Source organism: Varanus komodoensis, unplaced genomic scaffold (genome assembly GCF_004798865.1).
Source record: "Varanus komodoensis strain SLA01 unplaced genomic scaffold, ASM479886v1 scaffold6_2, whole genome shotgun sequence".
In the NCBI taxonomy this organism is placed as follows: Eukaryota; Metazoa; Chordata; class Lepidosauria; order Squamata; family Varanidae; genus Varanus; species Varanus komodoensis.
The window spans coordinates 11,522,656-11,546,535 of record NW_025336346.1 but is presented as its reverse complement, the minus strand read 5'-3'; the positions used below and the strand labels follow the sequence as shown (position 1 = coordinate 11,546,535).

Below are 23,880 nucleotides of genomic sequence, written 5' to 3'. Positions count from 1 at the left end.
GTTAGGTGGTGTCAGGCATGTGCGAGGCGGCAGCTCGCTCACTCGCACTGAGATCTCCCAGTGAGTCCAAAACCATCTCCGAGCAAGCAAGCCACCACCTCCCTGCCCGTGCAGTGAGGCAGTGGCAAGCATGGGTGGCGGGCACGATAAATGGGCATGGTGGACTGGATCCGTCCCGCGGGCCAAAGTTTGAGGACCCATGCTGTCGATTGAAAATCAGAATGACCTGCATCATGGGGATTAGCACAGAGCACAGAAATTTCGGACTATGCTATCTCCATTAGAAATAATCGCTCTTAAAAATGTTTGTACGCATCTTCCTAATATTGTCATCTTTGAAACAGATAGAAACATGATTTTTTTGTGTACTAATATTTAATTGCACATGGATAGTTATGGAATGATCATGAATTTGATTACATGTGTGTGTGAGAAAGAGTGCCAAAAGAATTATTCAGGGCAGGAAAAGTAGACATCAAAATGATAGGATCTGCTTTCATTCTTTTACTAGAATTCTGAGATTTTCAGAGTCTGGTGCAAAAGAAAAATGCACAAAAGGAAAGAATTCTGACCCCGGACATTTGTTCTAAGTACCAGTATAGTATCGAGTTCACAGTTTTCCTTCACTAAAATTCATTCCCAGGCATTTCAAGTTTTCACTGTTTCAATGATATAATTTGGGTCATTGGGGAGTCAGGAACTAGGTCCTTGTGACATGCCACAGTTGCTGTGTGTTAGTTAGCTCCCAGTTCACTACAGAGCCTGTGGGTGCCATCTGGCATAACTGGCACCAACCCAGAATTGCCATGTTGTATGAAACTGGCAAGCATTCATTATGCCAGTTTCAAATCCAGTATCCTTTAACTTATTTTACAACAGATCATAGGTTAGGCCAGAACTGAGCATTGTACGGCCCCCGTGCCACATCCGGCCCGATGGCTGACCCTGACTGGCCCGCATGAGGTCACTGGCAAATTAAAAGTCAATGCAAATATATATCGTCATAACAGAGATGCTTAGTATGTTAAGCGCTGGGAGATTACATAAGTTGTAAATTTGCGCTATATAAGTAAAATTGAATTGAATTTATTGCTTTTCATGTAATGTTAATGTTAATGTTTTTGTGAATATTCATTAAATAGTGTTGTTCTGTGCTCCACATTTTCATTGTACCATTGTAATGTTTCATTTACTGTTTTTATAGAGATATATATTGAGCAGAGCTGTAAGTGTATTGGTCCGGCCCTTAACAACTGTCAAAGTTTCCCATGTGGCCCCATAGGAAAATTAATTGCTCACCCTTGGGTTAGGCAAAGGTTTCAGATAATCTGACAACACTGAAGAAGAGGTTGAGCATGGGCTGTGCATGCACTAAAGTCTCACCACAAGTTTTACAATCCATGTTGAGGCTTTGCTGTATACAGTGGGATAACCCATGGTAGGCTGTCAAATCATGCAAACATATCATGTCCTGTCCATCACCTAAGAACATCAACTCAGGCCCTGCTACTAATTCCTTTCCCTAAGGAGGCTAAGAAAGAGGGCCTTTTCTGTGGTGGCACCCCAAGTATGGATCACTCTACTGCTGGAGATTCATCAGGCATCTAACTTGTTTAGCTTCAGGTGCCTAACAAAAACCTTTCTTTTTCAACACACCTGTGGCACCATTTAAACCATTTATGTTAATTGCACTGGTTTTAATAATTATGTTTTATTTTTACTTAACTAAGTATATTATTTTAATTTATTTATTAATTTATTTAAAGTTTTTCTATGCCGTCCCATTACTAAAAGTCTCTGGACGACTTACAAAGAACAAAAAAACAAAGAGCAAGGAAACCATAACAACAACACACAGACACTGCATCTGAAAAATGATAAAAGCAAGGATAAAACCAAGTAATTGTTAAAATCCCGGGAATATAAAAAGGTCTTCATCTGACGCTGAAAAGAATAGTGCAAAGTCAGGGCACCACCACTGAAAAGGCCCTTCTCCAAGTAGCTACCCTCCTGAATTCCTTCAAAGAGAGTTCCTGGAGAAGGACCTCTGCCTCCGATCTCAAGGGGTGGGCTGGCACATAGAGAAGAAGGTGCACCTTCAGTTATCTAGGACCCAAGCCATTTATTTATTTACTTATTTAAAGCTTTTGTATGCCGTCTTATTTTACAGAATCCCAGGATGGCTTGCAATATTTAAAAGAACAATTTAAACAACAATTTCTAATATATCATAAAACAGAACAAACAAATCGCAAAACAGCGTGATGAAAAGTTACAAGTTAAATTTTAAAAAACTGTTTAAATAAAACGGTTTTGGCCTGGTGCCAAAAAGAGTATAAACTTGGTGCCAGGCATACCTCTCTGGGAAGTACATTCCAGAGTCTGGGCGCCACAGCAGAGAAGGCCCTATTCCGAGTTGGTGACCTTTTTACTTTTACCAGAGCAGGGCTTCTCCCGCAGATCTTAAGGGGCATGAGGGCATATAAGGAAGGAGACGTTCCTTCAGGTATCCTGTTCTCAAGCCATTTAGGGCCTTATAGGTCATTACCAACACATTAAATTAGGCCTGGACTTCAACTGGCAACCAGTGTAAACACTATAGGACTAGCATGATATGGGAATATCTGTCAGCCTCTGTTAATAACCTGGCAGCTCTTTTCCAGACCAGTTGAAATATCTGTACTGTCTTCAAGGGTAGCCCCACGTAGAGCACATTGCAATAGTCCAAACGGGAGGTTGCCAAAGCATGGGTCACCATTGCCAGGCACTGCTCAAAATATTGTGATTTTATCTTGTTTTGTTATGATATTTAATTGTATTATTTTATTTAATATTATTTACTGATACTTTTGTTGTAATGGCTCTCCAGATAGTGTGAGGCCAACAGGCAACTTGCAAACAATTCCAATAAATAAACAGTCCCATTTTGTTGCTACTGTTCAACATTCAGGAGTCATAAATCCCAATTCTGATTACTGTCAGTCAGTCCTGATCTAATCTGTACTTCAATAATAATTATATTGTAATTAATATGAATTAGGATAAAGTTCTCTTCATGTGATCAGTGTTAGTATAAAAAAACCAGTTCTGGCTTTCCTCAATCTATAGGGCTTTGTTTAATAGAAAACAAAATGAGCCTTAATGCATAAAAGCACCCTTGTTCTGAAAGTGGACTGAATTTGGCTCTTTGTTTCTTAGCACTGCAATATTACAAATATTTATCTTAGTCTCTTTCATCTATAAGAATCTGGCTGGATTTCTGCCTTACTTGCCATGTAAGTTGTCCCAGGAACTTGTCTCAACATGAGGCATGAAAAGAAGGATTTATGTTCTAATAAAATTCTTGACACTGCCTGGCAATGACCTTGGCAAAATGGCCCATACTGGCTAAATGATACCACCAACAAAACAAAATGAGTTACTGCTACATTTGTCAAGGATGCAGAGTGAGGAAAAAGTGATGCTTAGCATATACACAGTAACCACTGAAAATCCATGTGTTTTGTCATCAGTAACAGTAACTTTTACTGTATGTAGGTATAGCTGCGCAAAATCAAGCAACTACCATAGAAGGTATTCATAAAAGATAGCTTCTTTCTATTTCACTGAAACATTTCCATTTTGGTTACATAAGTGCAACTCTGTATGAAAAATATTCTGTGTAACTGGAAATTTAGATAGGCATTCCTATACTGTGCGTTCATATCCAGTATTGGAAAATGACTCATTACTTCATTTGGCATTCAAGTTTATTGCACTAGACAAGGTTTTTTTTTTAAGCCAACTGTTGGGCGTTTATACAGCCTCCACGGTATGATTTAAATGTGTTTTCATAAGCATTTGCAGTTCTAACAAACTATATTCTAGAGCTCTGTAATCAGATACTTTTAAAACCAGGGAAGGCCAGTTACCCTGTATTTTCTTAGTGTGATAATCTGAAACTGTGACATGTTGCCATCTAAATAGTATTCAATAACCTTTCCTAGTTAGCGAATAATATAAATTGTGAACAAAGCAGTAATTTGAGACCTCATATGGGAAAGCTGGCTTCCCTCTGCGACTTGCACAGTTTAAGCAAGTGGAGGTTGGAGGAATTGTTTTGAGATCATGAATCAGAGTCTGGCTGCGTCGTGAGACTTGGCTAACTTTTGCTCTGCGCTTACTAAATGTATGACTAGACTGGGTTCTTTGGAATAAGTTTGATTTTTGCAACATTGCTGAGGTGGTCATGAAGGGAGATGGCAGTGCAATGTGGAATCTGATGTGGAAATACTGCATTTCAGTCAGGACAATCAGGTATGCTTCAAAATGTATATGCCTGCTCTGTACAGACTCAGGCTCTTAACAGTTTGTCTGTGGCCATGTTCCATTCCGATTTTTCTTCATGAGTATATTGCAAATGCTGATGTATAAAGAAAGCTGAATTTTTTACCATTGGGGAAGAAGGGTTAGTATTTTGAACACGAAAGACTGTAATAGATCTTTATTAGAATTTCACCATTTATTTCGCTTTCCTTAATCACAGGCATGGCAAGGGGATGCTGTAGGACTTTAAGTAAGATGGTAAAAGGAGTTGCTGAATCTAAAAATGACTTTCTGTGGTATTGTCAGAATTTTACCTGTATATTCCATAGGTTAAATGGTCATCTGTTTCAGAATACTGACAGATGGTAGCTGCTGTACAACAAGCTAGTCATTTTACTTTGCACAATTTTTATTTGCTATACTGAGTGTTGTTCCAAGGAAACTTATTTGGGGAAGGGCACCATTAAGCAAGTTAACTGTGTGACTTCCTTATTTCTTTCATGCTATGACTTTTTAATGTGGCAGGGCCATGTGTTTTAAATAGGGTATTATGTGTGCAAACCTCTCTCAAGAAAACACATAATCTAAATCATTGCTGTATTTCACACTATGCAATTATTCACTGTGCCAACCCCCGCCCCCAGTCTGGATTTTTGCATGAACTTTTACAATCACTTAAAAATTAAAAAAGGTTTAGCATGTGCCTTAAGAGATTTCTTTTTAAATCTAAAATGAAGCAGGGGATCTCAGGGAGTACATATTCCATAACAACAGTATGTATGTATGTATGTATGTATGTATGTATGTATGTATGTATTAAATGCTTTTGTATGCTGTCCTATTATATAAGATCACAGGACGGCTTACAAATATCTGTTAACACTAGTGTTAACCCAGAACACACCTGTGTGCGTGTGAGCGAAAGAGAAAGCGAGAGGGAGAGGCAGGTCTGATTTTTAAAAGACCATATGCTCCTAATTCTTAGTATATCGTATTTCCAGTGGGGTATTCTTACTGCTTTTATTTTTGACAGTATACACTAATTATAGGAATAGGATTGATCAGTTGAGCTTTAACACAATATAGAAAGCATGCTTTGGGACAAGATGGGGGACACTAGTGAGGTGATGGCCTAATGCTATGTTAATTCATATGGAAGTAATTTCCATCCTCTCAAAAAGACAATTCACCCTGATCTTAAGGACATGAGATAGTAACCGTCATCAAATAATATGCACAAAATGTAGACCCGTCAATGGTACATGAAGATGAGTGTGTCACATGCAAAACAAAATGAGTTTACGTTTATCACTTGGCTGTTTGGTTTTTGCTTATAACTGTGAAAAGGATTTAATTACATTTGCTTAAAGAAAATGTTACTTTGAGTGTTCTTTAAGTTTCATGTGTTTAATGTTTGGATGTTCACTGTTCTAAGATTTGTGTTCCAAAATTTCTTTTTATAGGTTTTTGAATGTTCGGAAATGGATTGGTAGTTTGAAGTATTAGCTGGAAATCCCAAGACTTTCTGGGAGCCAGTTCTAAAGTTAGTTTTCATTTATGTGATGGGAATGACAGTGGCCATCATATTCTTTTTAACCCATGGTGGGCTGCAGCACATTCCAGTGGACATCTTGATTTTTTAATCCTAGCTTAACCCATAGTTCATACATTTGGATGGCATGCTAAACTGCACCCATAGTTGGATGTTCAAAAACTGCCAGGCACATACCAGCATGTATTGCAGTTTACTTAGATTTACAGAAGCTTAAACAAACCAAAGTGAGCACTGATGATTGTGTGGTGTCTCAGCTGCTGTCTCAAGTCAGATTTGCCAGCTCATCTATGAGGTTCTGAACATCATAAGCATGGACTTGGTTTGCACGAAGTAGCCCACTGTGGACCGTGTGGCATGCTTGACAGAATTTGAATGTTCAGTGCCTGCCTGTGTTGTGTTGTGTGGTCTGAATCTTTTGTGGGGAAGGGTTGTATGAGAGTTAAACAGTTTCCACCTCATGCTCGAATATAGCATTAGTTATGTGGGAGTTGTTTAGGACACACACTGTAGCCAGGTGCTGAATATTGAAGATTTAAGTCATGGTGGACTGTTTCATGTACAAACCAGCCCATACAGACCACAAGGAGATAAAATCCCAGCATTGCAATTTCTTTGGGTGCAGTTAAATAGGTAGGCGTTGTAATTTATTGGTGTGGGGGTGGGGGGAGTATACTCTGGATTTATTAATAGCAATTTCCATTTGACTTCTATACATTTCCTATAAAAAACTTAAAATTCATCTTTTAGCTTAAAGCCCATGAAGCATATTCCTGTATCAGGTGCATCAAGTTACATGTTTTGCTGTAGCTCAAACATAAGATCATTTGCAGTCTAAAAAAATGGGGAAATACTTGTTCGTTTATAACTTAATATATATAAACAAAGTGAGTCAGAAGGGATCTTCCAGGCCATCTAGTCTGACCCCCAGCTCCAGCCAGTTCTACTCATGTAATACCCAACATGTGGTTGTCTAATATTTCCTTGAACACTGTCACTGATGGGGTCTCCATCACCTACCGTATCCTAGGTGTCCTAACCTTCAGGAAGTACATCCTTACATCCAACCTGAAATCCAGTTCCTTGAGCTGTGCCCCATTGGATCACTTCCTGCCCTCCACCGCAAGGAAGAATAGGTCACAACCCTCTACCATGTGACACCCATTCACATACTTATATGTCACTATAAGATCCCTCTGATTCTCGAGGCTGGAAAGAGCCAGCTTCCTCAATTTCATCTCATATGTCATCCCCCACTCTGCAATCCAGCTACCATCCTATTGACCCCTCACTGAAATGATTAGCTAATTAGACATTGGTTTACCTGTGTCCCTTATAATGTGGAGCCCTGAATTGGACACAGTACTGCAGTTGTGGTCACACCAGAGTCTTACACAGTGGTACTAACACTTCTCTCAATCTGAAAGCCACATTACTGGCTATACATCTAAGAGTGGCATTCACTTTCTTAACCGCCCTGTCACACCGTGGGCTCTTGTTTAGCCTGCTGTTGTCAAGTACACCAAGATCCCTTTTACAAGTGCTGTTCTCCAGCCACTTTTCCCCATTCTGCTCCTATGAGACCTTTTTCTGTTTCCCAAGTGCAAGAGCTTGCAGATCCTTTTGGTTCTGAATAATTTGGTCCTCAGTTGTGGCCACTGCTGCCACTTTGGTATCTTCTGTGAATTTGGTCAGCAAACTGGTTATCCCCTACTCCAGGTTTTTGATAAAGCGGTTGATCAGAATTGGTCCCAGAACTGATCCCTGAGGGACTTCGCTTGTCACCAGCTGCCATTCTATTGATTCCCTACTGATAATCATCCTCTGCTTGTGGTGCATCAGCCATGCTCAACAACAGTGCATCGAACTATTCCAAAGATCACCAATTTCTCAACCAGGATATCATGTGGCACCTTGTCAAAGGCCCTGCAAAATCCAGATAAACCATATCCACTCCATCTAGCCACCTCAAAACCTTGTCATAGAATTCCACAAGGGAATAATTGTTTCTAGTTTAGATTTGTGAGAAAATAATAAAATTTGGGGGAAAAACCCCTTGTCATAGAATTCCACAAGGTTTGTCTGGCAGGACCTATTTCTGCAGAAGCCATGTTGCATGGCTGCCAACTCTCGTTTCTTTCTAGAGTTTCTAGAGCTTTCCTTACTAGAAGCTTTTTTATCATCTTTCCCAGAACAGACATTAGGCTAACTGGCCTATAATTTGCCTTTTTCCCCTCTCTGGTACCCTTTTTGAAGATTGGAAACACTGACACTACCCTCCAATCTTCCAGTACTTCTGATTTCCACAAGGCTTCAAAAATGAAACTCAACAGATGTGAGAGTACCCCTATCAATTCCCAAAGTACTCTTGGGTGTAACCCATCAGGACTGATCACGTTTGTAATGTCCAGTGCCCTGAGGGGCTGCTCAAATTCTAGGAGAGTGACTCCAATCTCATCTGACCCTGCAGGTAGATCTTCCCCAATTTGCTTTGGACTTGTGTTTACCTTCTTTCTATTTGTGTAAGATTGCAGAACTGTATTTTATTTATTTATTTATTAAAACATTTTTATGCCGCCCCATTCGCCGAAGCCTCGGGGCGGCTTACGACATAGATAAAACAATAAGTTAAAATCCATATAAAATAATCTTAATTAAAACACACATTATAAAATAAGCCGCCCTGGCCAGATAAAATTCAATTGTATTTAGCATTTAAAATGTTGCTTAAATAAAATGGTCTTAGCCTGGCGCCGAAAAACAAATAACGACGGCGCCAGGCGGACCTCTCTGGGGAGCGCATTCCATAACTTAGGCGCCACCGCTGAGAAAGCCCTTCTCCGAGTAGCCACCCTCCTAATTTCTCTCACGGAGGGCTCCCGGAGAAGGGCCTCTCCCGCCGATCTCAGGGGGCGACTGGGCAAATATGGATGTAAGCGCTCCTTCAGGTAACCAGGACCCAAGCCGTTTAGGGCTTTATAGGTCATTACCAACACCTTGAATTGGGCCCGGACTTCAATGGGGAGCCAGTGAAGCTGACGGAGAACTGGCGTCATGTGAACATAACGTCCAGTCCCCGTCAGCAGCCTGGCAGCTCTATTCTGAACCAATTGAAGTATCCGGAACATTGTTGAAGTATCCTTTACATTGTTGAATGTCCATGGCTTCCTAGCCAAGCTGTCAGTAATCTGCCTGAACTGAAGCAAGATCAGACATAGCATCTGAGATAAACAAGACTGGACATAACACCTTACAAAGTGCTTTTCTAGGTAGCTGCTAACACTAAGCGAGGTAGTGATAGTGTCTGTAGACATTCAGTCTGTTTCCCTGGAGCTGCAATCTTGCATCTGTCTAACTGCTCTGCATGTCTCAGTGTAAAAATGTTTGACCCTGTTCCAAATTACAATGCAGGAGGTTCCTTTTGGATGCATTTGTAGGCTTTCAAGCACCTACTAAGCAGGCCTTCCTGTCTTCAACTCCAAACCTCCATGCTGAATTGGAAATAGCTTTGAAAAGTCCCTAAGTTAAAATGGCTCTCTGTAGGCTGGATTTTCAATTGGCAAAAGAATCAGTAGCTCTACATACCTGGTTAAAAAGGATGGATGCTTAAATAAAACTAGGTGAATTATAGCCATAGCACTATTGTGGTTCTTGAGAACCAAAAATGTGTAAATGCATGCAGATAATAAAATTCATTTTGTAAAAAATTGATGTGCATACAGTGAGAAGGAATTTTGTTATTCACTTCAATAAGTAGACTGCATGGTATACATGTTGTATACCCTTGCGGTGGCTGGCATTTCATAACAGTGCAACAGTTCAAGTACAAAACATAATATGCACTATACCAGGGCAGAGTTAAAATCAATTAGGTATTGTATTACTATGTTTTCGTACTGTGGCCCGAAGTAGTTCATTCCCAAGATTTGGTTTAGTGGTTAGAGAATTAAACGAGAACTATCTTCGTCAGCAAATTCACAACCCACAGAGAATAAATTGTAGGGTTTACAAGAGAGTAATACATAGCTTTATGCTTGCGTCTTAAAGTTCCATTCCCAGGGAATGGAAGAAGAGAGTCAATGGGTTGCTTTCAGTGCTGCACACATCTGGAAAAAGTAAAACATTTGTTTCTTCAATATGCGAGTTGTCATGGTGCTTTTTCCCTTTCTCTACAAACTTTTTCCATCTTGTTTCAGTGATCTTCCTTTATATTAGTTACGCTGCATTTTTGGAAAAAATATGCATGTATATACGTAGTATAGACAAACAGCACTAGAGTGTTTCCCAAAAATGCTTGATGCAAGTTGAATGCAAAAGTTTGACTTAATCTTAAATTTTTAAAAATAAGGAAGTTTCTCTAGTAACCAGGGTGTTGCATAAACTGACCAGTTCCACTCTTGTAGAGTTTTGGCAAAGAGTGGAATGAAATCACCCTGTACTTCTACAATTCAAAACTGTGTGTACAAAAGCCTAGACTCAGGTATTTATGATGTAATCAGGGGTCTATGAAAACACTGTGTTCTTGCTCTATCAGACAACTTTCACATTGAGTTGCTGAGCCTAAAGAATGCCAATGACTTCCCTAGGATATCTGTGGTTCACAGACATACACCAAAGCAAGAAAACATACACAGAAACCAGTATGGGAATAAAATCATTTAGTTGGTGTTTTTTTGTTGTTGTTTTTTACCGATCCCCTTGTTTTGTTAGAAAGCTTTGCTACAGGACACAGCAGCCTTCTCCAGTTTTTACTTTCCTCCAGATGTTTGAACTACAATTCCAAACATTCCTGATAATTGTCCAAATTGGCCGTGGCTGCTGGAAGTTGAAATCCAAAACATCTGGAAGACAATGGGTTGGGAAAAGATGGGATACAGAATCCAACATGCCACAAGGACCTTTTTAGGCTAATTTTGGCACACCAATTGCAATGCAAAGTTCTGCAAAACAGCACGTAAAAATGCCACCCCTTTGCTGTACTGGGGACCCATCAGTTCCAATGTGACCCAAGGACATCTGATACGGGGCTGCAATATTCTAGACCCCTGTGTGTGTGTTATCAGCAAGGCCAGGCAAGGCAAGGCTGTTTCCCCACGATACTTACACAGCAGACTCCCACCATACAACCTTGCCTCAACAGCTACTTGATGGTCTCTACAAATGATCTGCCAATCCATATCCTTTTAAAAGGGCAGGGGAGAAACTTGCCACATGATGCTTTCACATGGATAATGGTCTATAACATTATAGTAGAAAAATGATACTCTTCTCGTCATTCCAGTAGATTTTCTTGATGTGTGAATTCTGTGTTTTTCTACCCTTGCCGACTACAACTTGAAAACCAAAGTACTATTTGGATTTTGCGTGGATCAAACTGCCAGTTGACACAGTGTCTGTGGCTCTTGAGTGAGATTCTGATGCTTTTATCCTTTTAGCTTCGTATGCAGGTATAACAGAAGGTCATATGTTTGTATCAAGATAAGTGGACAGTAGCCAAAAAGTGTATGCTGTAATAAGTATATTGTTCTTTAAGGTGCCACAAGACATTTGTTGCTCTACTTAAACCAGGAGATATCCATCAAATTCCATAGAGCATCCCCTCCCAAAGTGGCTGATTGCCTGAACAGAGGCTAAGAAATACTTCTTTAAAGGTAGAAACATGCATTTTCCAGTTGGTTCAAACAAATGATGCCTTAAATCAAGTCATCATTGAAAGATCTGTGTAAAGATCTCTTGAAAAGAAGGGAAAGAAAAGAAGCTTCTCATCAGCTATGCTTGCTAATAACACAGAGCATAGTTTATCCAAACTAAAGCATTTTAGATTCTTTTTACAGGGACAACTCTCCCTCTTGGTGAGACCAGTTCCCTGCCTCAGGTGAAAGAATAAGAAGGGCAACAAACTGTCATTGTCTGCCCCTCCAGCTGAGAAGGCCTGCCAGCCCACCCCCCAACCCCTTCCCTCCCTCTGCAGTTCGTGCTGCAGCAAGAAAGCAGTTAGTGGAGTTCTCCATAGCAGGCTCCTACCCGCTCTGTCACTCACATGTTGCATTGTCACTGCCTTTTTATTTAATCAGTTGAATTAAACATGTGTGAACTCTCCCATTGCAGTGTATAAGCACAGGTGAGCTTGATCAGACCAGTGGCATGCCTAGTCCTTTCTGTTTAACCAGCTGCCTGTGGGAAGCCCACAAGGAGACATGGATGCAGTAGTACCCTAGTACCTATGTTCCCAGCAACTGGTATACTGAGGCATCAATTTAAAACTGTGTCAGGTTCATGCACAAACCAATTCATAGGAATAGCAAAACTCAGTGAAGATGTTCTTGTTCTTATAAAGGTATGCATACGTGCTTATGTTTGACTAAACTGGAAGCATGTGTTTTTCCTCTGTGTGTTTTTCTTTTGTGTGTACACACCACTTGGTTTTACTTTTAAACTGTGCTGAAGATCTGCACTTGCATGGAACAGAGAAATGGCAGTTTGCAGTGAAACACAAAATGTTAGAAACCCAATCTGACTTTGCTAGAAAACTTAACAAAAGTTCTTCTATTTCTTTACTCTATGCCTTTGCAAAGGGCTTATTTGTAGAGAAGTACTAGTATTATTAGACTGTTAAAACTGCTCCATTGAGACAGGAGAGTTACTATTATTCTTGGTTGTGTTAACGAGCATTCAGTTGGTGTTTTCAACATAACATATTTTATATGATGAGCAGGTTCAGTGCTGCAGAGGTTCTGCTAGTGTAGAATATATCATTTTTGGCTGATTTTACTGATTTACAACTTCTTTTGTATTTCTGGAATACAAGTGTTAGGACTCATGCTGATACAGGACTGATTACTTTGAGCATTTATTGTGTCAGTTAAAGAAGTTATGCTTACACATGTTTGTTACTGATCTTTTGCGTAAAGTGCATGTACAGCTAAATAATTCTGATTGGGTTAAGTATAGGAGAACTTATGAAATGAAACTGTTGTAAATGCACATATTTAGTTATCCTGATCAAGCAGCATTCTTGAGGAAACTGGCTTTTAAGTAGGTGGTGAGTATTGTGTCTTATGTTACTTTTATACAGAAAAGAAATAAATGTTTTATCTAAGTCAGGGATCCTCATCCTGGAGCCCTCAAGTACTTTCTGTGCAGCCCTCCAACCAGCTTGTTTACTGCTATTACCCTCAAGGCATTTTTCCTCAGAAACTAAATAATTTGCTGCAGGCATGGTATAGTATTTGGCACCACATACATCTGTGAACAAACTTTTTCTAGTTGTGAAATCCAAGTATAGGTCAAGACTTACAGGCAATATTTTCATGACGTTTTAAGAATGTCTGTCACAAACCTTGATTTGGATATTAATCCCTTGGTTAACAGAAAACGGCCACAAAAATCATAAAATAATAGAGTTGGAAGGGACCAGAAGCCCATCGGGTCCAACCCCTGCTATTGTAGGACACTAAGTTACACCATCCCATTCAGATGACTGTCCAGACATTTTTCAAATGTCTCCAGCAAGAGTGAGTCACAACTTCCCTAGGTAATAGGTTCCATCGCTGTACTGGTCTGACAGTGAGGAAATCCTTTCTAGTGTCTAGTCTAAATATGGCATCTTTTAACTTACATCTGTTATTCCATGTCCTGCATTCTGAAATCAATGAGCAGAGATTTTGTCCTATCTCTTTGTGACATCCTTTGAGGTACTTGTAACATGCTATCATATCATCCCTCAGTCTTCTCTTTCTGAGGCTGAACATCCCCTGTTCTCTCAATCTTTCCTCATGGAGCTTTGCTTCCACTGAATCATCCTTTTGGCCCTGCTCTGTGCCCATTCTAGCTATTTTGCATATTTTTAAAACTTAGGTGCCCAGAACAGGACACAGAAATCCAGGTGTGGTCAGACTAGTGCTGAGTGTAGTGGAACTAGTAACTTACATTTTTTGGAAGTGATGCTTCTCTTAATGCATCCCAAAATAGCATTTGCTCATTTTGCCACTGCATCACACTTTTGGCTCATATTTAGCTTGTGAGCTACAGCAACTCCAAGTTCCTTCTCATTTGAGCCAAATGTTCCCCATCTCTTAGCAGTGCATTTGGTTTCCTGTTCCTAAGTGGAAGACTTGGCATTTGTCCCTATTGAATTTCAGTTTGTCCAGCATTCTAACATTTTGAGATCTTGTATCTTATCTCTGCCTTCCAGGTTATTTGCTATCCTACCAGCTTCTTGTCATCTGCAAATTTAATTATCTTTCCTTGTACTTTCTCATTTAAATCATTAATAAAATATTAAAGGGTACTGGTCCCGCAACAATGGCACTCCACTTGTCATCTCTTTCCAGTTTGAGAATGTGTCATTGATGAGCACCCTTTGAGTAAAATACTGTTCCAGAATGGATTGCATTCAAGTTAACAGTTCTTCATTGTCTTCTGAATGTTTACTTTTGATCTAAATCAGTAGGTTAATAAGTTTGTTACATTTTGATTTAAGATTTGGCCCTCTTTAAACATTGGGCACTCTGATGTGCCCCCCATGTCCCAGAAGGTTGGGGCCACTGATATAAGTGAAAAAGAAGACATACAATATGCTTTTCAGGAATCAGAAATGTGCATATTAGCATATTTTAATAAACAGTTGTAATCCAGTGCAACTTTATATATTGGAATAAAATGGTATGTCAAGGCAACTTATTTGTAGTTTATTAGCACTACAAACCTGGATTTTACAAAATGTATGTTTCATATTACTAAAATTTTAAAAGTTTAGTTTCATTGTTGGACATCTAGAAAGAAGAAGTATGATAATTTGTATTTATCTTTTCAACAATATTTGCTACTGTATTTTAATATCTCAGAACTGTCTTTAACAGTCTCTGTAGATGTAGATGTCAAGTTTACTATCATTTGATTTGGAACTCTTGCTGGGAATGTTTCCATTATATTGCCTGAAAAATTTTGTGTCATGAATGTCTGAATTAAATATAGGCTTTTGTTAAGTACCGTTAAGATCTGACTCTTTAGAAATTCTTTCATGTTCTTTATCCCATCTTTTAATAGTTTATTTGTGTGTCTTGTGTTGAAATGCATGGTATTTTTAATACCATCAGCAACTGTTCCATCATTATAGCAAGGAATAGTATGTCAGTAAACGTGTAAGATATGTTTGTTCCATTTTTTTCTGTGGAGTTTAGGCTGGAATCTAAGCCCCATCAAATGTAAAGATATTTATTCCTGAGTAAACACTTAGAATGCTGAAACAACAGTGTATAATATAGGCAAACAAGCCCATGTCATTTTGCTTGTGTAAAATGTTGCTCATTCCTAAAATTAATTGTAGGCTAATCCCTTAAAGTAAACAATATTCATACCAAAAAAATAAATTGTTCAAAATATTTTAAATAGTTAGCATTTCAACTTAAAAGCTAGAAGTGGCATGAAATCTTCATATGAGTTTAAAATCCTGGAAGAATTTTTTTCTTAATAAGAAAACGATATGAGCGGACACTTGGTGAGGTCTCTTGGAAAGAGAATTTCAGGAGCTGTAGCTAAAGAAGATCCTGCCCTCCACTTCCAATCCATCTTATCTCAGAGTGGATTTGGGGGCAGATCACAATATTGATATGCAACTAGGCATTAGTTCAAGAATCCAGGAAAGACTTTAATTGATCCTAGAAAATGGACTGGATTGGTGAAAGCTGTTTCAGAACCAGTGAGGTTGGCCCCCATTGCCAGAATTAGCATTGGTTCACATTACACCACTCTGGCATTCAAACACTGCATATACAGAGAAAAGTGATCCATGCGCAACAGTGCTGTTAAATGGAATCCTGTGTGGATTAAATGTGTATCTCACCTTTTTCTCTGTCAAGGAACTCAGGTTGACTCCTCAGTCTTACCCTTATGTGAGGCAGTTGGGCTGATTGTGACTGGCCCAAAGTCACCTCTTCAGCTTGATGGCTGAGTGGGGCCTGGAACTCAGATCGCCTAAGTCCCAGTCCTGCTTTCTTAAGCACTATACCACACTGGCTCTCAAAGTTGTTTACGATCAATAGTAAGGTGCATGGGATGAACTGCAGTGCAAATCTTAGACCCTCCTTTACAGTAAATTAAGAGACATTAACTTCTCTTAAAAGTCATATATTATTCTGAGTTATTCACAGAGTTCTGAGTTATTATAGATAAATTTAAAACAAAACACTCAATTTGTCAACATTTAATTTTTGTTGTTATTTTCTGCTGTCCAAATTGACTTTCACAGCATGATTGTCTTCTTGAGCCTTGTCTTCTCATGATGTATCCAAAGTATGACAGCCTCAGTTTTGTCATTGTTGCTTCTAGGGAAAGTTCTGTCTTGATTTGATTTATAGAATTCTTCTCCGGCACCGTATTTCAAAGGCATTAATTACCTTCCTGTCAACTTTCTTCACTGTCCAGCTTTCACAGCCATACATAGTGAGTAGGAATGATCTTGGCCTTGGTTCCAGTCAAATATCCTTATGCTTGATTATCATATCTAGTTCCTATCTGGGAGCTTTATTCTTTCCAAGTGCTTTCAGAGCAGCTTTCACTTCACATTCTAATATTGAAGAAATATCTAATATTCTCCTGTTTGTCTTTCAGTATCCCTAATCTAGGTTTGAATTTCCCTTTGATTGATTGCATCTCCTGGAAAAGGTCCCTTGCTTGTCCTCTTTTATTGCTCTCTTCTGTTTCTTTGCACTGGTCATTGTAATAGTTCCCTTTGTCTCTATGTGATAGTCACTGACAAGCTGCATTCAGGATTCTAACTGTATTTTTGTCCCTTTTTGGTTTTGCTTCTTGCCTGCCCTTAGCAATTGTGTTATCCATCTAGACCTTTTCTTGCTTTTTGCTACAGAAATTATATTTTTGTATTTTTCCTTAATAATGTTTCTGGTTTCAGTCCACAGTTCTGTCTGACAGTAAGTTGAGTTCAGTAATGCAAATTTATTATTTATGTGGGCCTTAAATTCCTCAGGAATGTTATTTAAGTTGTATTTAGTACGCTGTTCCTGCAAACTGCTCTTCGGGAGTTTCTCCAGTCCCATAGCGATTACAGATATCCCTTCTCTTCTGCTGATTACTCCTAACTTATTGTTATAGTGTTAGTTATTAACAGCAACAAACCAGTACACTGTGTCACACCTGCCTTCTAAATTTAAATTGCATATTACATAACAGTGCTTGGTCTGTATTGCTAGTTTGCTAAACTATATTAATAAAATATATTTGACAAACTACCTGTACACTTTCTTTAAGTAACTGACATGCCATACCAATTTAAGCACAAATAGCGGTAGTATTTTCTCAATTGCAGTTGTGCCGACAATTTTGCTAACAGTAATAAATTACCTAGAGTTTTCTTCTTGATATTAGAATGTTCAAATGCTGACTTGAGCCATTACTTTTCTGTTGAATGGTTTCAACAGAATGGTTTCAACAGAAAAGTAATATCAAGGGAATTACTGATGCGGTTCTGAACCAATGTATCTCACTTGCTTGGAAAGATTCGGTATAATCAAATCCCAGATCCAGTTCATTTATATTGCACTCTAGACTGCTTGTTTAGTTCTTTAAAGTGAAAAAGAGCAAAACATGTGGAAGGTCTCTCATCAGAGTATGCTTTTTCTTGTTCTTTCTTAGTATGTGTTTCCTGTGCCTTTGAAGCATAGATTGTGCTAATTAAACAATTAGGACAACAAACATTGTCCAGCCACGGGTCAGGTAGAAAGTTCAAATCCCAGATGGTCCGTATCTACACATGACCCATCTACCAGATGAGTCCCCGTCATTATGTGTTTTCTTTCCAGTGTTAAGCCAATTTGTTCTAGTCTTAATCAAATATTTATGAGTCTTAGAGCTTTCACTTGGAAAAAAAATGGCTTGTGCATCCCTGACATACATGAGAGAATTGTGTGAAACAAGATGCTGTTTTGCAGGCAGGAATAAATGGAGGGGGGAGTAGTCGGGGTCCCAGGGGTCCTTATGTGTTTGCACTATGTGTGCCTTGTAGTGGAGATCCAGGAAATCTGGGGTTTACTCCCTACTTGGCCATGAAGCTCATTGTGTGACTTTGGGACAGTCAGTCTCTCAGCCCAGCCTTGCTCAGAGGGTGGTGGTTGTAAGGATTAAAAAAATCAAGCTGTGTAAACTGCTTTGGACTAAAGGTGAGGTATAACTGCAGTGTAGCAATAATAATCACATTCGATGTGAGAAATGTATGTTTTTTACATAGAATCAAGCTGAGAGGAGCAAAACCGACTTTACTGCTGAACTTGTTGCTTCAAGCAGTTTTCTCAGAACTCAACCCGGAGAGGTGAGCCAGACTGGGGAGAGGAGCAATGCAAAGGGGCACCGCAGTGAGGGGAGGGAGTGTAAGTTTTAGTTTTTCAGTCCTCAGCTCAAAGAGTAGACTCCTACCCAGCCCCCCTCCCCTTTGATGGTACATGTGAATGAAATACTCATGGTTCCACCATCATATCTTCTTGGTCCTGAAGTTTAGTTTACTGAGTGCAATACAAGATTTGATGAATGTGTAGGCTGCTTATCTGATATGTTCCACTACTCTGAAGTTGATGGTGTATCAGCAGCATTCCCAGATGTTTCCTCTTCACCTTTTCCTTGAAATCTTTCAAGGAAGGCGACTTCTCTGTATATTTTGGAAACATATTCCTTTGCAAAAGAAGAATCTTCTTTACATTTTCCCCTGTGAATGAACTACATTGAATTTTGCAAAGGGTAAGCAGAAAAATTTTACTTCAGCTTTCTGAAATTTTATTGGAGCAACAGTGTTAGTGATTGTACTGATCCTAAACCTCTGCTATAAAACTCATGTGTCACCTTTTCTGTGGAATCCTATATGGATTTTGGATCTGTTCAATAAAAATTCCATGAGTACATATAACACTGAAAATAACATTATTCATACATTTTACTTGCTATAGAAGAGTATATATTAACAAGCATTCAAGCACTGTACAGGACTGGTGTTTACTTAGATTCTATGATCTTTGGAAACTCTGTCAACAGCCCTAAGCATCCTGGGAAAATGAATCATGGAAATGAAAATTTGAACTCATTTAGTTATTTGGGTGAATAGGGAATGTAAGTCTGCTACAACAATGTCATGATGTGTTGCCAGACCATTTGATTTGAAATATTCATTATACTGTATCTGATTACAGAGCTTTCTTCATAGAAGCTGTATTAAACTGCTTACGGCTAGAGGTTTTTCTACTATCTTTATTCAAACTGCAAGTCCTGACAAGCAATTTTTCCTGTTTGATTTCATGTAATTTTCTATAGTATTACAATGTTAGTTTCCAAGGAGCTTGGAATTCCCAAAGCTGCTAAACTCTGTAAGCTAATTAAAAATAAGCTTCTAAATTAATTTTAGAGGCAGTATTAGATTAAAAATAAAACATTCTCTTGTAGAAGGTTTTTTAGCCTGCATAGCCAAACCAACTTACCTTATGAGTAGATAATTAGCATTGAATGAGACTTTCAAAATGATATATATAAGATTGTGACATAAAGCTTTGATTCCCTGAACTTTAAAGAACTTCATAAGATTTTAGTGCTGGTCAAAAAAATTGTATTTATACTCAAGTGTATAATCCAGGCATCCACAGTGTTACAATATTTATGATGACTTTTGAAATCAGATAATGCTTATAGACCAAGAAAAGCAGTAAATTCTAATAACTCATACTATCAGATCAAAGATAAGAAAAACCACCCGGTGGGGAGACACTACTCCCAGTGCAAATATACTGTCTAGACCACTTCTCCATTTAATGAAAGAATGGAACATTTGTTTATAATCCACAAAACACTTAGAATTAAAAATTGAGTTGCTTTGTGCGTGTACCTAACACTGAAATGCGCTTCTTTCCAGCATATATATTGTCTAAACCAATCACCTAACAAAACATATGCTGTACTGGTTGTGTGTGTCAAGGCCCAGAATTTTGCTGTAAGTGTTAGTGGATAAAATACCATAACAGGCTTCAAGACACATGTTAAAAGTTACCACGTTTACAGAGGTGAATACTCAGTCAGTTTTTAAATACCTCCAGTACAGTCTTATTCTAGCTTTCCTGTTTTAAGTGTATGTGTCTGTGTTTAGATAATTTACGAACACACCTGAGTAGCCTGGGGATATATCCAAACCATGTCTGTAGAAATGACTATATAAGACAATTGGGATTAGACCTCCTTAATTCTGAAACTCTATTCTATTTAAAGCCTTGCAAAAGTACAAGCAGCAGTGTTTCCTTGAAGTGTAATGCCATCTTTTAATCTGACTGGGGAAGATAAGCAGATTTCATCTGTGAAGTGTGTTCTTGAAAAACATGAAGTGGTGTACTGATTTTGGAACTGAAAGACAGCTTTCTTGTTTTTATAGCTACTTATATTTTCTAATTTTCCTGGTTTTAAAACATAGTACTGCCTATGCCTTTTCATAGAACAGAATAATGAATAATCATGTAAAATAAACATTAAATGAACTGATCATTAAATGGACTATTTAAATAAACATAGTGTAAAATAATCCTTTCAGGATAAATATATTGCTTACCGCCTGATCCTTCCCATTCAACTTCATCTTTGCCATTCAAGTGAACCCACTGTGAAGTAAAAGTAGACCTGAAATAAAACCTCCCTGAAATTAACTTTGAATGTTACCTAGAAATGTTACTCACATGGTAATGAGTGGCAGTATCTTGCTCCTATGGATGTATATGGATTTTTGGAAAAAAGATAACCTACTGGCATAATATGTATTTTGTCATATTTTAATTCATGCTGCTTTGTTATGTATATTTTTACAATGATGGTGTATGTACACATAGAATGTATGAGAATATATATTGCTTCCATCCTGAAAGGCGTCAAATGTTGCATACTTCCTAAAGCAACCTGAGGTTTTAACAAAAAGCCTTGTTTTAGTGCAAATAAAATATTGCTGATAATGTTAATTTGAATATCTTCCATTACTGAATTGCCTAAGGTGATTAATGCAACACAGGAGGGCAGATGTCTTTAGTATACAGGCAGCTTCATATAAGCCTAAAGTACATAGTTAAAGAGATCTAAAAAGGAGGCAGACGCAAACCAATGTAAACTACACAATATAAGGAAATTACAGGACAAAAGGTCTCATGTCTAGTGATTTTTATTAAACTCATGCTATAACTAGTAATAATATTGTTGACTAAAACAACTTATCTTTAACAGTCATGTTCTTTGAATAATTTTAAATTACTTAATTAGATACTTTTAAGGTGGGTTGGCTTTGTTAACAAATGAAACATGTCATATTTTTCAACATGTTCAATTAATATAGCTTTTAAATGACTGTTCTACTGAATTTGACCAGCTAACTTTTTGTTGCAAATTAAGCTTTCTATACTTTTTAATTTTCACATCAAAAGCCTAGCCAATCATATGTTTACTTTCAATTGTTATCTGTAGGACCAGAGGGGACTGTCAAGCTGACTGGGCAGCTGGTAGACCCACTTATTCATTCAGTAGTCCCCATATAACAATCTGTCTTCTAGGACTAAATTAAAAGTGGTTTTAGCATATAATTAGCTCTATACTGCAACATTACAAGGGATATGCAAAGCAAGACGCATTCAGCGACTGAAGTATATGCACATATTTTGCATAATGTGATTAACAAGGAAACAATACATTTTCTAAAAATGGCACTTAACAAAATGTAACAGAATTCCAATTTGAAGATGAATCACTTCTGAGCAATACAAATATTGCAAGTCTTCTAGACTCATTCAGTATCTTCATGGTAGGTATAGAAACCACATTTCAGGAATTCCAATTCTGTGACATAACATAAGCAGGAATTACAATGTCACAATTTCAATAAGTCCTGTCTTCATGTAGTATAGTAGGTTTACTTTAATCCTTTGCTGCTGTAAGTTACCAGCAATCTAAGAAACCCTTTGGATACTAAAGTTTGGGACTTGTGGCTAGTCACGTGTTATCTTTCCCTCTGCACAGTGCTAAAATTGCCACCATGGGGAAGATGCTCCCCATGAATGGGTAAAGTAACTGCTAAAAGCCTTGCATACTGCTTCCAATTAATTTGTACAGCAAGCAGACCAGAAGCATCCATGGGGTTGGGATACTAGGGACAATAGTGAAACCCCATCAGGAAGATGAGTTATAGCAATCCTGTTCAGAATTTCTAGGAGGTTGCTATGGATAGCTGCATGCTAAAGTAGCCCAGCAATTTATCTCAAATGGTTTATGTTGGCAAGAATTTCATCTTCCGGAAGAGTGTGAAATCTATTCCTCTGGCATCAGGCTTCTAGCAGAACAGGAGGAATATAACAGAGGAATATCTGCCTCTCTGTTCAGCATTTTTCTTCTTTCTTTCACTAGACATGCTTTTGGGAATACCTATTTGAGTTGTGGGGTGAAACCAGAGGTCCTCTTCAGGATATCCTTAGCACCTCCCTTCCCTACCACTTTCCCCCTTATTTGCATCCTCTTCTGAGGTCAAAGCCAACTTTAGCAGAGGAGCAAGTTTTTTCTGTGGCATTGCCTAGGGTTGATGGGGTGCGGGATCAATTTCCCTTATTTAAGTTAGACCATAGGATTGCTTCCTAAGATAATTTGAAGGTCTGTATAGGAGAATCTGTTTCTTACCCCTTATTAAATTAGACTTGAACTGTAAATATAAATGTATTACACTTTCACCTTAGAGACTTGCACACACAAAGTCTGCATGAACATGCTAAATGAAAGCAACAGCAATCAATATACACAATAACAACATGAAAATAATTCTGTGTGCAACACTAGTTCTATAGTCATACAAAACTGAAGGTGGTGCCATTTTCCCAATAGGCTGTCTGTCATTTTTGCTTATCCATCGTTTGTCAATTCATTTCAGGAGCAGGAACTTACACAAGAGGCTTAGATTACCTTGGATTTACCCGCAGCTGCTATCCAGTTGGCACCCAATTAATATTGAATGCTAAAGATACATGAATAAAGAGCTGCTCAGTAAAATATTTAAGCACTAGGATGGGGCTAAGCATATGAGTTCTTTGAAGTGAGAAGGTTTTGAATGTCCTAACAGAAAAAGAGGAATAGGCCTGTTGAACAAAGTATTTCTGTTAACAAATAAGATACATTTTATATTTTGTAATTGAACAGACATATATGTAAGCTTAACCTATACCATGAATAGCTAGTTAGGTATTGCATATGAATTTTGTCTGCATGTTACCTGAAGTCAAGAATCCCAGCAGTATGTATGTATGTATGTATGTTTTAGCTTTAGAGTGTTTCATCTGCCAGGCAGTGTGCAATGAAAGCATTAAGTTCCAATGTTCCAAGCCCTCAATTTCCCAACTAAGGAAATAATTTCCAAATCAATATTCCCTTCCTGGGCAAGGTGCTTGAGTCGGCTGTGGCTAAGCAACTCCAAGCACTCTTGGATTATCTAGATCCATTTCAATCAGGTTTTAGGCCTGGGTTCAGAACCAAAACTGCCTTGGTTGCCCTGTGGGATGATCTATGCCAGGAGAGATACACAGGGAGCATGACCCTGTTGATTCTCCTGGATCTCTCAGTGGCTTTGGATACCATCGACCATGGTATCCTTCTGGAGAGGCGGGCTGGGCTGGGAGTTGGGGCACCGATTTGTGGTGGTTTCACATCTATCTGGCTGTCTCAAGTTGGTGGAGCTGGGGGACCGTCACTCTGTGCCATGGCATTTGTGCCATGGGATTCCACAGAGCTCCATTCTGTTCCCCATGCTCTTTAACATGTACATGAAAATGTTGGGTGTGGTCATCCGGAGGTATGAGCTGATGACACTTAGCTCTGCCTCTCATTTTCATCTAACCCAGGTGAGGCAGTGACTGTCCTGAACCAGTGCCTTGGCTCAATAATGGACTGGATAAACTGAAGCTCAATCCAGATAAGATGGAGGTTGTGGAAGTGGGCAGTCCATTTGTCCAACTGTGGAATTTTCA

At 38.6% G+C, this 23,880-nt stretch overlaps 1 protein-coding gene across 6 annotated transcripts in view; it reads left to right on the top strand.

The window, feature by feature from the left end:
- The window catches only part of IQSEC1 (IQ motif and Sec7 domain ArfGEF 1), a 182,973-nt gene that overhangs the window by 10,232 nt on the left and 148,861 nt on the right, over positions 1–23,880 (top strand). The window contains exon 1 of one of the 6 annotated variants that reach the window (XM_044451106.1): positions 4,131–4,296. The exons of the other annotated variants lie outside the window; for them this stretch is intronic. Within the exon in view, the coding sequence (XP_044307041.1) occupies positions 4,229–4,296 (68 nt within the window). The 5' untranslated portion in view covers positions 4,131–4,228. Of the gene's footprint in view, positions 1–4,130; positions 4,297–23,880 lie in introns of those variants that run through there. 6 annotated transcript variants of the gene reach the window in all.